Here is a 15146-nt window from a genome sequence, read left to right as displayed (position 1 = left end):
TTACCACAATTCACTCTAAACTCAATCCACCGAGTATCTATTTTTTTCTAGCTGTATTTCAGTTTTGGCTCGTCACCTGAGCCTCCTTTAGAGGCACACAACATACTGTAGTATAACAAGCAGTGAGCAGAGGAGGGGGCTGTTTGACAACCGGCTGCTCATCAGCCCAGAGCTGCAACTCTACTTACAGGCTGCACAGCTCCCACGGCTCCCCTGTGTGATGTTGCAAAGCCCAGCCGGCAATGCTGGCATTCTGGCTGTGGGCTGTGGTCAGTCAGAGCCCAGGGAGCCGTGACAGCCTGCTGCTCTTTCAGCCGCAGAAAAAAAAAAAAAAAAAAAAATGCACTGAAGCATAAGAGTCCTCTAGGCAGAGAAGAAATGAGCAAAGAACACTGCAAAAACAGTGGCACATTCATATGCCTAAGGAAGAGCTCACGTAAAAGGCATAGTGTATGCACATGGGCACAAGTACACACTATCACTTTCCAGCATGCACAGCAGCCAAATGATTTGGAAAACACAACTCAGTAGGCCATCCAGCCTTCTGATATTTATCCAGAGACTAAGACAGAGTGAGGGTGTTAAAGCCTGGACTGTTCCAGATAGCTCTCAACTTCAGTGTGGGGGTTAAACGGCAGGTTTCTTGGCTCAGGTTGATCGTCATTTTTCATCTGAAGGCCATCCCTCACTAAAGCTTGGAACTGCATCCAATACTTACAGTTTGTCCCGTGGGTCAGGGGAAGTCATATAAACACAATGCACACATCTGCCTTTACATTTTAGCCAATATGGGTTTGGCAAAGTGTCCAGCGTAGGTTTTATGACTTATAAACAAAATAAAGATCAACAATAAGCTACTACAATCTAGTGTATAGATGGTTATTTTCTTATGCAACACTGAAGGCCTGGGGCAGTTTACATAACTAAGCAAGAAATTCTACCCCATTATTTCTCACAGCTAAACCAAAGTAACAGAGGTCTAATGTTAATGCCCTCATGAGCGCTGTCTGAGCCACCCCATAATGGAGACTTTATGACTTTATGGACATTCGTTCAAGCTGTTATTTCCAAATGAGTAATTTTATGATAATGGTAGGAATACAACCTAGAAAGTCTGAAACAACCCCAAAACTCAGCCAGGAATTGCCTTGGGTTGTCTAAAAGTCACATATTCTGTCTTCCCCAGTTCTGTCCCAGTAGAGCTATAAATCAGTGCAACATTACTTAGGGACAGGAAAAGCTCTTCTATCAAATTCCTGACTGCTGGGGATAATAGTACATGTTCGCTCATACACACTAAATTACCCTAAGGTAAGGGAAATGCAACACAGTGGTGACACTCAGTAGTATTCCCTGTAAACTCTCTGTCTTGACATGCGACAGTCACAGGAAGATTTTGATGGTGATGACTGGAGTAGCTGTACTGTTTCATAGCCTGAGGGGTGGCTTTGAGCTCCAAGAAACAGGGATTAACTACCAGGCTCTGCTTCTTTTTAATCTTTCATGCTCAAGTTTATTTTGTGTTAGGCTTTGTTTTGACTCCTATTCCCCCATAATGCCCAGGAATCCCCATTAGTGAGCCAGCTGTCTAGGATTCCTAAATGTAGCTCCCCTCTTTTGCCCACTTTGTAGACCCACTTGGCGGGGAGCCCGTCTTCGGTGGGATCTCTTGTTTCTCTCTCGGAGCAAAGCTCATAGTGAGACCCTTTCAGATGAGTCAAAATGAGCTTAGAGCTGATCAGCTAACCAAAAACGTGGACTCTTTGTGCTCTGCACCAAGAGACTGCAAGACTGTCTGTTAACAAAGAATTAGGACTAGAGAACCCTTAGAGCCTCTCTTCAAGTAAGTCTTGCATATCAAGGCAGGCTGGAGTAAAACTAAATCAAGGCCACATCCTTGCTTGAAGAAAGAAACAGCTATTTCCCTTTTATTTGTGGTAAAAGGGTTTCAGTTGTCCTTGCAGCAAGGAGAGACGAAATGGACTGTGGCTAAGATAATGTAATGTCTAGGCTCAGCCCTACAAGGCCAGTCAATCGCAGTACTCCACTGTTTTCACTGAAGGCCTTCTCAGCTGTATAAATACATCAGACAGGATCCAGCCTGCTCCCTGTAAAAACAGAAACTCTGCCTCTTATAAATATATAGACTATTGGATAAATAAATCCAGAGATAGGCCTAAACTAAATAAATCTTTGTAATGTGCCAGAAACAAAGCAAACCAGACAAGCTGGTTCCTGCATGAGGCCTAAGGGGCCTGATGCATGCTGTTCCCTTGCCCATGAATCCTTAAGGCCACCAGGGTAAATTATTCCACTGTGCAAATGACAGCCTAATGTAATATTATTGGGGCTCATCATATCTTAGTGGACGCAACAGTTATTAGAGAAGTTAAAAGATCAGCAGGCATGCTGCTGCGTATGATATGACTTAAAACACTTACCATAACAGCTTCTCCATTTAATTCCCTGCTAGAAGTGTCTGTTGCACTTACAGTAATATAAGTTACAGTACCCCCATTGCAGGAATTATTTTAATGGAAATAGGACTAATCTATGTCTTCTCTAATTGACAGTAGGTTGGTTCAGCGACTGTGAGTTATAGCCTTTTGGCGTGGTTGGTTCTGATTGTTTACCCACTGTGGGCAGGGCAAATCCATATATCGTGTGCACAAGACTGAAACATACAGTCCAGTCCAGAGCAGGCTAGAAGCTGGAGAGTGTGTGAATGATCACTTGCTGCCAGCTGTGGGTATTTTGTGGGTATTGTTTTATCTAAAGCCCTTATGATTCAGACACATTAACTAAACCTTGTGTTTTTCCTGTGTTTTAAAGATGAAAACGCTTCTTGAAGAAGTGGCAGAGACGTGTAAGAATCAAAATACTGAAAAATACCTTTTGGGGCGAATTTCTTGGAAATGAAAAATAGAAAATGGCTCATTTTTATCAAAGCATTTACAGAATTGAAGAAAGGTCACCATTTTCTAACCTTAAAATGGCTTCTTAAGCAATGACAAAGGAAAACCTGTGTAGTTACTCACTGTGGCAATATGTAGAGGTGGACACAAAGACCTGCCTCTCATTTAATCACAAGCCAAAGTAGTCTACATGAAAAGCCTTCATTTGACAAACATGAAACAACTCCATTTTGTTGTGTTCTCTGTTGCTTTTGTTTAAATAAAGAAGATTAAGGCTTTTCAGAACTGTATCTAAAATGAAAGATGCTAAATCCTTTTGTTCTTGTGCCTTTTCCCAATTTCCTAAAAAAAATTCAAAAACAGCTTTTCTTACTGAGGGCTTACTCGCTGTCAAATAAAAACACTGGCACTATTAATTTCTTTCTTTCAAGCAGCACCTTACAGACTAATTTCTCCTCAGATGAGTTTGAGTTAGCGAACTGTACTCACCACAGTGCTCAGATTATTCTCCTTCATCAGCCTGAGGGAGTTCTGGTAGCAGGAGGTGAGGTCATTGGTCTCAGAAGGGCCCACATGACCTCTGGCCACTGGACCCACGGTGTGGATCACATCTGTCGGAAGGGGACAACACACAAAGCTCATTTCAGCAAGGCCTACTTTTGGCAAGGTTACACGGTTGGCAGTATTTCTAGTAGTGCAATGGAGCCTAAGGATAAGCACAGTGCTGTAAAAGCTTTCAGCTGTCTCCCATGCAGCTCAGCAGTTGAGGCAAAGTTTTCAGAATCTGCAAAATCATCATCAAATACAAAATACAATAAAGTTTGTCTCCACAATGAGACAAAGGGGAAGGCAATAACAACCCACAGCCTGGAATGAAAGCATTTATTCAGTAAATGAAACGGCAGCTTAGATAGAAAATCAATTACAAGATTCTTTTATGCCATCTACTCAAATATTCATATCTCTCCCTGTACTCTCTTTCCCTTCGCATAGTAATGTCTTTACCTGTCAATCATTGGTCTCCTTGTCTGGCATGGCCAGACAGAGGAATGCAGCTTCTTAATTGAATCATAGGAGTGATGACAGGAAAATAAGAGAATGTAAGCAGTGACTTGACAGAGACAGAAATCTGCCGCATTCCTCCTGATTACCCTTGGCCTTCTCAGTGTTGGACAGGACAGGTCAAAATCAGTACGCAAGAACCCCTGCATCAACCACAGAGCATAACAGATTGGCTGCCACACGTGTTGCATTTCAGTGATGCAGTAAAGAGTAAATTAATTACTTGTAATAATAGACAAAATATCATAGACTGTAGTTTTTTAATAAGGAGGAAAAAATAACATAAGACTTCTTTATGTGTAATATGCTACGACTATATATTCATAATAATTCCTCAAAAATGTAATTAAGATTCGGTGCAATATCCTGTGAACTTTAAGTCATAGAGTCATGATTGATGAATGTTTTTCTGTTTATTAAAAGCAGACCAAAGTCTTTCACTTCATTCAACAGCCATAGCTGGAAAATCTCAATTCATTGCCCATTAAATATAGATCAAGCATGACTCATATAGGCATATTTGTAGTTTAACACATCAAGTCAGTGTTTCTGTGCTCTTACATATTAAACCCTGTTGAAGTACAACTACTGAGAACTGAGACATGGTTCAGGCGGGGGCATGCTAGGACAACAAAGCAGCCTGTGTTTTAAAATGCTGTAACCTCATGTGTTTTCTTACACCTAAATTCACCATTTACTTCTAATGTAAAACACTTAGCCTCCCTTTCCCACAGAATAAATGTAAGCTATATTACTACTCCACTTCACCATAAATCATTTATAGATTAAATTTAGTTCTCAGTTGTATGTCTGGTTGCTTAATAGGTCAGGAAGATAAAATGCATGGGGGACTGCTATAATCAAGTGGTGTTCACTGGTATTGCTAAAGGGATGAGATTTTGTGTTTGGGAAAGTTAAGAAACAGGGGGTTTGAGTGAGGCGAGGCTAGGGTCGGGCTGTAATGAGAATGGAGCTGTCTGAGGTATTGTCTTTTTCCAGAATAGCAGGCTGAAAATTGCTTAGCACAATGTGGTTATAATGGGACACGTGGTGAGTTGTTTTTCGTGCATAATTCATGCCGTTTTTCACTACAGGAACGGCAACACGCCAATTAGAGTGTGGGTACGCGCCAAAAACCAGACTACTGGTGAATTCATGAAATTTTAAACAGTTCTTATCTCACCAGTACCGATGTCTCCACTAGCATCCTCACCACTTCCACATCAAATAAATATTTATACAGCTGTGTTTCTGTAAGGCAAAAGACATATCTCACTTTGTAACTAAGGAGGTATTCTACAGGAAGGACAGTCAGTTGGAGTAAAGCTCAAATCCCTCCAACAGCTGCTTCGGTATCTCTGTAAACTTAAACACAGATGACCTCTCTACCCTTGGATCTCGAGGAACTGAGGTTATTTATTTTGTTCAGTGGAAAGACCCAATCGTTTTCTAAACCCCACACAACCCAGTGATTATTTGCAGAGAGATGTTATGGGCCAAGCTGCTGAAAATGATAGGAATCTTTCTGAATCATAATTTTCAAGTCTTGTTAGTATCTACTTAGAATCCAGTCCAGTCCTCTGCAGTCGTAGCTAAGAACAAATTTAAATAATTAGTTCTGTAATAATAACAAATTTAACCTTGTCAGTATAGTGCTTTAGCTATGGACAGGTTAACCTTGAAAATCCTCTTGCCTTAAGGAAAAGCCTCTAAATACATAAAAATGCTCGATTTTTCAAAGTGCTTGAAGACTGAGGAAATGGTTATTTATGGCCACACTGTTTTTCAATACATAAATTATACAGAAATGCTCTTTGCAATAAGTTTGAAAAGCTCTGGCAGATAATCCATCCAACATGGGTCTTTATCAACATTGTTGTTTTTACACTGGAAGAACCCTTAGCTTTTATTATAATTTAAATCCATTAGCTGACAGACACATTTAAGTGTATCAGTGTTTTTTCGTTATTGAGAGGCAGATACCGACATATGTTTATCATTATCTCCGTGCAACCTTCGTACAAGAGCCACATAAATCTCTATCTGAGAGGGGCTGAAAAGATTACTAGCGGTTCTCTTGCAGTGCGGGGGCTGGGCTTGATTACAGGAATGATAACAGATGCAGAAAACATCAAGAGAAATGTCCTGATGTTATACGGAAGCTCTGTTTAGTGTATTGAGAAGAAATGAGGCAGTCAATAGCTGGAAAAATCCGAATCCTCACACCTCCACTGAAAAAGAGGAATTTGCTCAAGAAAAATAAAGAAATATGCAGATAACTAGGAAATAAAAAAAAGCCTGTAATTTCAAAATGAACCCGTAAAAGAAACAGAACTACAGAAGCCAAATTACTAGACACGGTAGAGCGTATAGTTTGCTCGGAGCATACAAAATAAGTCATTAAGGAGCTCTTCTTTATCAATCCCTACTGCACACACTTCCTTCAAGACCCTCGCCTTGCCAATTTCACCACTAGTTAATGAGCTTCATTCCCCGCAGTGTTTTTTAGTAGCGTTTGCCACAAGTATGTCCACTGGATTTGTTTATTGTGGTCTCTTGCTTTGGGATGTAAGGTCAATAAAAGAAAAGACTGACAATTGCCATTCAAAACATGTTTTCTTTCCCTGAGAGCCTAGGATCTTCAGAGACTAACAAAAAAGGGCAACATAACTAAATACTAGAGCAGGTTTATTGTTTTTCTTCCACATTCATATTGACTGACACCTTGTATTGTGGTGTGATGACACTTTACTTAGGGAAACATGCTCAGTATTTTTTCCCTCGGCACGTTTGAATGTTTATCCTGTCTGTTATATGTCCACTCAGGGAAGGACAGATTTGCTATAATCTCCATTTAACTTTTAACAGGGAGACAGTGGAGTCTTTTAATTGTTGACAGTCTGCTCAATCTTTTTAATTTGAATGGAGGAAATGCACCGTAGTACATGCATTATTGCTGCCTGTTCTGGGCTTCTAATGTGCCCTGATTAGCACACATTTCTCCCATCACTTCTACAGAGTCAATAAAAAGGCAGTGAAATGGGGAAACGTGTAGCAGGCTGCACAGTCCACAGAAAATGGTTGCTTTTATCTTTTCTTTCCTTTTTCTCCTTCTTTATTCAGGGCTATCACATCAACACATTATTTGGTCACATTTACTCAAACACTATTCAAGAAAAAACAGCTTTATCCATATATTATAGAGACTGTTGGGGTTACCACTGTTGTTTAAGCTCAATCATCCTTGAAGGAAATCACAGGAAAAATGCATTACTGGATACAATTACAAAGAGACATATTCAGATCACACACATGCAGCCTTTGTTTGAATACCCTCAGCACCAGAGAGTGTGACTTATTTTTCCCTTAGTTTGTAGGGGAGAGCATCACAGCAAGGGGCTCTGGAGAATAATGAGGCAAATAACTGTATAAAGACAAAGATGCTATTAAATATTTACCCATCAGGTACAGAGTGCTATGATAACAACAGAAGTGCAAGTGTAAGACATAATTCTCACATGCACGTATCAAGTCAGACTGATAATAAAACTTTGTGTAAAACTAAAATAAATATAATTTGGTGCAGCAAAGTGTTATCCAAATCCTGATAATTTTAATCACTGTTAAAAACATCCACACTGGGGCCCTGGTAATAATAATAGGAATCACCAGAAATAACTGGCAAGACGTTAACATAGAAATTTGGTCCAGCCAGCAAACATAGATGGAAGAGATCATGTAGAACTGATAGTTCATCTGGTTCACAGGACCATGATTCAGACAGGAATCCCCTAAGTCAATAATCAGTTGTACTGGCACCATTAAAGGCACATTTAACCAGATTTTTGGTTATTCATATAAAGCCTGATTCAATTTCAGAGAGCAGCCATCAGCTGCAGTGAGGATGCACCAAAGTAAGCTGATTTATTCAAGTTGAAATAACAAAAACAAAAACAAAAAAACTTCAGTGGAGTATTTTCTTTATGCTGGAGATGAAGTGAGGACACCCACCCAAGTGAGGTCTACATCCTTTTCAAACCAGTTCCAGATGGACATGGATACTGAGAATATTATAGAAAATACTACAGGAAGGCACTGAAAGACTTTTATACAGGCTATATTTTCTCAATGTCGACCTATTCAGATGTCTAAAATATCTTGATATTTCTCAAAATTGCAAGGGGCTAGCTGTGAGGCTACATTATGTAAGAAAATATAAATATCAGATGTGGACACAATATTGGCACATTCTTAATAGTAAAAGTCTCAGATCAGGACCAAAAACCGAAGGGGAAAAAAAAATAATTTTGATCGAGACATTTCTAGTGGGCAAGTGATTTTCAGTATGTCTGGGATGTTCAGGATGTACTGGACACAAAATGACCCCTTAACACACCAAGTGTAGAGCAAGTGTGTGAACATCTTAGATGAGCCTAATAAAATATTCCTCAGCTCTGGGAAAGCTGAGGAATAACCACCAAGGGGACATGCTCACTTCAAAGACGCCACTTTCTTAGCAACTAAAAACTCTTTTGAAATATCTAGACTTCATTTAGAGGAGAAGTGCTGTGGTATTTCAGAGAGGGACCAGCACTCTACAGCCTAATCAATCTTTCATTTTTACTTGCCCGAACTGACTTTGTGGCTACTTTGGCATTCCACGTAATAACAATCCAAAAGGCTGAAAATACAGTAGGTGAACAGGTTTACTGTAGTGTGGCTGCTCCCACAAGTACAGTGCTAACAGTGTGAGTACCAAACATATCTAGATGTGGGACCCTCATCAAAATCTATTACAATTCACAAGAGCGAGCAGGTAATAATCAAACTGGTTTTGTGCTGCCCATGACAATTACCTCCTACACTTAAGAATCAACAAAGCACATAATGGCTTACAGCCCATTAAGGAATTCAGCCAAAATTGAATTCATATGTAGTCACGATTATTATGGGTTAAGCCAGATTTTATGTGGAGAGTGGACTTCATGGGCTTATTAGTTTGTGAGAGCCCTGGTTATAGAAGTGTTTCTCTAATACAAAGTTTTATGACTGATGCTGAAAATCAGCGACTGCACTGTACGATATACACCCTGCACTCTTGATTTCACTGTGGTGGCTGAGCTGTTTCCAAATTATTTTCAAGTCAAGAGGTAGCTCAATCACTATCTAACTCTTATTTCTAAGGGTGAATCAGCAGAATGAAAACACTAAAACGACTAAAATATATCCTTATATATAATTTCCTAATTAAGAGAAAAGGTTCTTTGCATAATAATATCGATAAAAGCACCATCACAATGAACACTGGCTCTGTTATTAAAATTGTCCCTGGGGAAAGTGAATAGTGGCTGGCTGGGACGGCAGGGCATGGGATTTTTTCAGAGAAGTTGCAGAGGTCCCTTTTTATGAGTGAAATAGATTTAAAGAATAATACGTATATGCAGAAATCTGTTGCTGCAGTTTAACTTCCAGCCACACCCTCATCTACTGTATCAGTAGCCGTTAACTACATTAAGAACAAAGGGAGATAAATATATCATTAGCAGTAGTGTATATTTACAGTATCATGCACAATAAACAGAGTGTTGTGTGGGTTTTTTTTTGCTCTTGTTAAACACTGCTTAGTGCTGCCAACCACTCAAACTAAAACACAAATCCTCTTACACATGCTGCTTTTGATGAACAACTCCTTCCATACCTTCTAATATGATAACAAATATGTACACTGTGCCGTAACCTAAACGTGCGGGGCGACGACAACGACACAGCAGAGCGATCCTGCGTCGGTAATGATGTAGGAGCTGTCCATGGTTACAAAAGTCTCTTGACATATCAAACAAAGGAAACTATGGACTGTGGAAGTTTGAATGGTAAAAATACACACGTTATGACATGAACCCATGTTCCAGTAAAAAGAAAAAGAAAAAAAAAAGATAGTTGATTCGGTGGAAACCCGCCTTTACAGGCAGTGGTGCGGTAAGCATACTTTAAGGCCCAGTGTACCAGTCATTGTGAACAGACAGAGGAGACCTGTCAATCTTTACTCAGTCATGAAGCTGTCATGTCAAATTGTTAAGTGGCCCATGGAAAAAATAAAAATAAAAACTTGAGAGATGCCATCTTTCTTCAAAGTTCTCTCCAGTGATTCCCATTCCTTCGTCTCCACATGTGTAGCTGACTGTCAGTGTGTGTACACAAGTAGGTAACAGATGTAATCAGCCTGCCAAATCTGCTCGGGGTCCAGCGTTTACAGATGATGTAGCATGTTACGATTGGTGATTGTGTGTGTGTGTCTGTCTACTCTGAACCATACACATTACAGATCTGGCAGGCCAATAACATCTGGTACCTACAGTACGACAGCATGTTAGCAAGGTTGTCAGGTGAGGATTTGTCTCCATAAGGACAGGTTATACAACTGTGATGTAGATTTACAGAGGAAGATAAACTGAGTGCAACAGTTTAGAAAATAGTAAACAGCATGAAGACTCAGAGAGAGGGAACAGGGATAAATTACTAAATAAAAAAGGAGTGAAATATTAAATTACTTAACTTTGAGCCTCTGTTGAATTTAAATAGATAAACAGGAAATTGGTGTTCAAGTGTTAGTATAAACACTTAAACCTGTCTGACTTTCACACAGTATAGTATAGCATCAACAAGCAGAACTGAAAGAAGGTTGTGAGTGACATATTACAAGAAAACTGTAAGACTGTAAGTAAACCGTACGGGGTAAATGACATGAAGAGTGTGTGTTTGTACTGAATGTGTATGAGTTCCATTGGGTTGTGTGGGTGACAGAAACGAAGCCTTGGCAGTAATGGCTGGTTAACATGGCTCCCCGAAGGTTTTTTGATGGTTCATGTAAAAGATTTCAAAAGTATCCAGGTGAGTGTATTTGTAAATGCCACTGCTCCTTGTAGGAGCTGTAAAAAGCAAGTAATGGCAGAGTTTGACTTCCCAAAACTTCCCAATCAAAGTGTATGATATTGTATACAGTGGATGCCAGCCGCTGCCACTCACACTCTAATTCCATAATGCCCACAAGACTCATCACATTTCCAGTAATTAAGTGTATTTCGACGTGATTGCTAGTCTGGACCCTCTCAGCATGCACACAGCTGTTCCCATGTTGGTCGCTGAGGATTACTAAATGAAGTGTGTACACCCACTCGGACATGGAAACTGGTGTTGTCATGGTGACAGAGAGTGCGGAGTGATCCCCTAATGCTCACTGAAGCTCCAGTCTCAAAGAAGGGGCTTTTTGCAGACCTGGAATCATCTGCCTCATGCCGAGCAGATACAGTTGTTAGTGCATTAATATTCCCTTCTTTAAAAATGGATTAAGGGTATCTTAGTGATTATTCATACACTTGGGTTTCAAAGAGCTTTTCCATTGTGAGTGTCACTGAGATTCTGTCACACTTGAAACAGGCTAAGGGGTAAAGAGCACGGCAGGAGCAGTTACAGAGGATGATGACAGAGCATCATGCACACATGCAATATCACAGGCATCTTCCTGCTGATTGTTGCCAATAATTCTGTTATACAAGAGTTCATTTGGACTCAGAGAAGCTCAAATCTCACTGTTCATGACATAGATGCTACTGTACGTTACATCAATTAATCAGATTTGGTGTGCAGGATGCTCCTTTAGTGCTATATTTTTCTGTGAGAAGATGTAACTTTTTGAGTGACTAAGAGGCATGAAGCACAGCAGAGACATCCGTGCACGCACGCATGCATGCACACGTGCACACATACACACTCACCAAGGCATAAAGTACAGTACAAAACATTCCATGCTGCCTTCAAATGTCAAGAAGCTCTTCCAGTGAAAGAAAAGACTACTTAATTGGAAACGTATCTCTCAGCCACATATCTACTGTACTAAATACTAAACAGCATGTGTGTGTGTGTATGTGTGTGTGTGAGAGAGAGAGCATGCACTGGTCTCATGGTGAAGGACAGGAACATTGGGGGCATGATGATTGTTGTGCTGTACACATGCTGTAAGAATGGCCCTGGTAGTGTCTACAGGGACGACAGGCCCAGGGTAAAGACGGGGAGAAAGTCATGGAGCGGCACCGCCAGCTGTTTCCACTGCTCTGGGCTTTCTATAACATTCCTATAAGCTTGAATGAGCTGCCAGGTGACACTGCTCTCAATAGAGCTCTCTAGTTCTGCTGCTTGCTCTTCTTCCACTTTTTCAAAGCATTTTGTGAATGTTTTGTATACACTGTGACTGTGAGAGTAGCTTTGCCACGCCTGAGGTGAGACTGTGGATGCACAAAACAAGTCCCAAAGTTAGAAGACTTAAAAGAGCATATACCGAAACGACACAATACAACATGTAGTAAACTACACAAGTATCAAGTGAACAGGCCTGTATACTCTACTAATTACACCGTAGGAGATGATATCAACATGAAAGAAAATATATAAGATAGACATGTAAACATTTCTGTTTTAGAGAAGTTACAACTGATATGTAACCAGAGCTTTTGTGAGAACACAAAAGCTAAACTACAAGTTACAGCCACAGCATCACAAGTCTGACTCTGGTTGTGGTATCTCTGCAGGTACGACATGGCTACATACGTGTTGATGCAGCCCAGACACAGCATGCACTGTCACTATTGTGTAAGAGGACGCAGACCTGCTGCGTAACACCGACTGCATTCATGTTGTGAGGAAAATACAATTTTGGATTTTCCTGTACAGCACACACACCCCTTTATAAACACCACTGAGCCACCTACAGTAGAGCTCTACTATATTTGTTGTTTTCCTTTCAGCTCCAATACAGCAAGGTGCCCTGTTATGTCAGAGCTTTAAAAGGAACCTGCTTTTAAAGATTGGTTTGTTTGTAAATGTCAAAAATATACCACACACATCTTCAATATGGCTTTTCATCTCTGTCACTGAAAATTAGACTGTGATCTTGTTACCTGACTTCAACTGCATCTCATCATTTCTCTGATGAGGGCATCAAATAGCCGGGGTAGTACATCTTAATTCTACAGGGGTCTGTGCAAGCTGGTCCTTGAGCTGGTGAGCCGAGCCTCATGAATCTTTCAAATGTCAGGACGGTTTGCACACACACATTCACACAGTTGTACACATTATTGATACACGCAGTAGTGGAGGCACAGCTGCACGAAGACTGAAAGTGATGTGGCCTTCACAGATGCTATTACCCGTCATTTCAATTAAGACATATGTGCCCGATGTGGATTTGATGGAGAAAGACACTGTGGGTGGAGAGATTAAGCACGCTCTCATTCAACATGTGCCTCACACTCTCCAAATTATCTTAATGACAGTAATTACAAAGCTGCATTCAAGTCTGTGTTTGGGTAAGTAAGGGTTAGGAAATGGGAAGAAAAAGAATTGTCTGGCACTAGTGTATTTCACACCTATACGAACAGACACAGGGCCAGAGAACAAGTTTTGCTAATTCCAGATTTGCTCTCATCCTTAATTCTCCTACAAAACAATTAAGGCGATGTTAATTGTCCAACACCACAGATAACCTATGCATAGACTACACATGCATAGACTTGACACTTTGATATTGTGCAAATGAATACTCTGATGAATGGTGATGAAATATAAAGAAATATAAACTCTAGGGAGTGTTTTTGATTTGAATAAAAGACAAGAAGGTGAATAAATAAATCAACAACTCTGTAATGTAAACAGAGGACAGGTGATCCGTAACAGAAAATAAACGATGGGTTTATCTCAGCTAAAGCTGAAACCAGGGATTTTCAAATACAGAGAAATAAAGTCTCTTATTTCTGTCTGTGTCAACACAGCAGCACTAATACAAGGACAAAATCTGCAGGGCAAAGTACCAGGGTTACCACAAATATGTTTTATACAGAAATCTGCTCTGCATGTTTTGTGTTGAGTACTGAAAACTTGAAATTAATTCAAAGATGGTATTCAGTGTCACAAATTAAAGTGAAGAAAAACCACTATTCTGCGAAGTGTGTGTGGGTGTGTGTCTACTTAAATAACAAAATAACTGAAAATGACCCTTTCTCCAATGACAACTGTGTTTGTTTACAAATACAAAATAGAGCTGAAAATCATCAAACCGATCCACCAGCTTGCTCCGTCTTTATTGTGTTTTCCACGTTGTTGACTTCTCTGCTCCTATTTTGCGTCTTGAGAAAGCAGGATGTTTTATATTATTGCCTGAAGCAAATAAATATTTTTGTTAATCAGATAATAAACTTTTGACGTTCTGCTTCTTCAAGTGCATGATGAACTCTACAATCTTGGCAAGTGTAGGACCTTGAAGCACTGAGAAGGAGGACTTTTTTTTTTTTTTTGCTTTCTTTTATTTTTGGAGTTCAAAGTAATATGATAATGCCACAAGGCTTTTGAAAATCTTGTTACGACATATAAAAAAATTGTCAGACAGTTGCTAACATGCTGACATTCATGAGGCTGCAATAAGAAAAAACTACAGGGGGGCTGCATCATCTCATGCTGAAAGAGCTGCTCCCTCCCTGGGGCTGGACCCAGGCCTGTCTTCATGTGAATGTGAATCTGGCAATGTTCTGTAAAGTACTCGGGCATCTTCTCTGTACAAATAACATTTTCTTTAAATACTTGTTGGTTCTGTGTTAGTCAGTAGAAAAAGGAGATGAACATATTCCAAATATATATTTTAAAATCTTTTTTAAGATGTGCTCTTTATTGACAATACATACTGTATCTAATTATTGATTAGTATAACTCAGTGTTAAAGGGACATTGTGTAACTTCTCCTGTTATCTATTCACGAAAATCGATTATTTTGTTCAAAAGTCTGTTTTTCATTAACCAGTAATCCCCCCCATCAACAAACTGAAGTGTTCCTTTCAGCTCTGAATTTGCCGTTCATATCATTCATATCTCCATGGAGCGGGTAAGCTCGGTGCTGGCTGCCATGTGGTGTCGCCATGTTTTTATGTTCAGTGGCAGCGTGACGGTAGGAAACCACGGAAACTCACCGGAGACACCGGAGCTGTCGGCTCAGGTCGAGGTGGCGTCTACGAAAAGTCACCGCGGTAACGCAGTGAGGTAGAATGGAGCGTTACACTGATGCTGCATTCACCTGCAGTCGGGCAGACGGCCGGCGGTAACAAACCAGATGTCATTTTAGTCACAGAA

General features: G+C 40.1%; 1 protein-coding gene across 2 annotated transcripts in view; it reads right to left on the bottom strand.

The window, feature by feature from the left end:
- The window catches only part of macrod2 (mono-ADP ribosylhydrolase 2), a 410263-nt gene that overhangs the window by 127550 nt on the left and 267567 nt on the right, over window positions 1-15146 (bottom strand). For both annotated transcript variants that reach the window (XM_083987841.1, XM_083987842.1), the window contains exon 6: window positions 3405-3526. In XM_083987841.1, coding sequence (XP_083843967.1) covers window positions 3405-3526 — 122 coding nt within the window. The remainder of the gene's footprint in view (window positions 1-3404; window positions 3527-15146) is intronic.

Source organism: Trachurus trachurus (assembly GCF_905171665.1).
Source record: "Trachurus trachurus genome assembly, chromosome: 15".
NCBI classification, from domain to species: Eukaryota; Metazoa; Chordata; class Actinopteri; order Carangiformes; family Carangidae; genus Trachurus; species Trachurus trachurus.
Note: the sequence above shows the minus strand (reverse complement) of the source record. Positions and strands in the feature narration are given on the sequence as shown.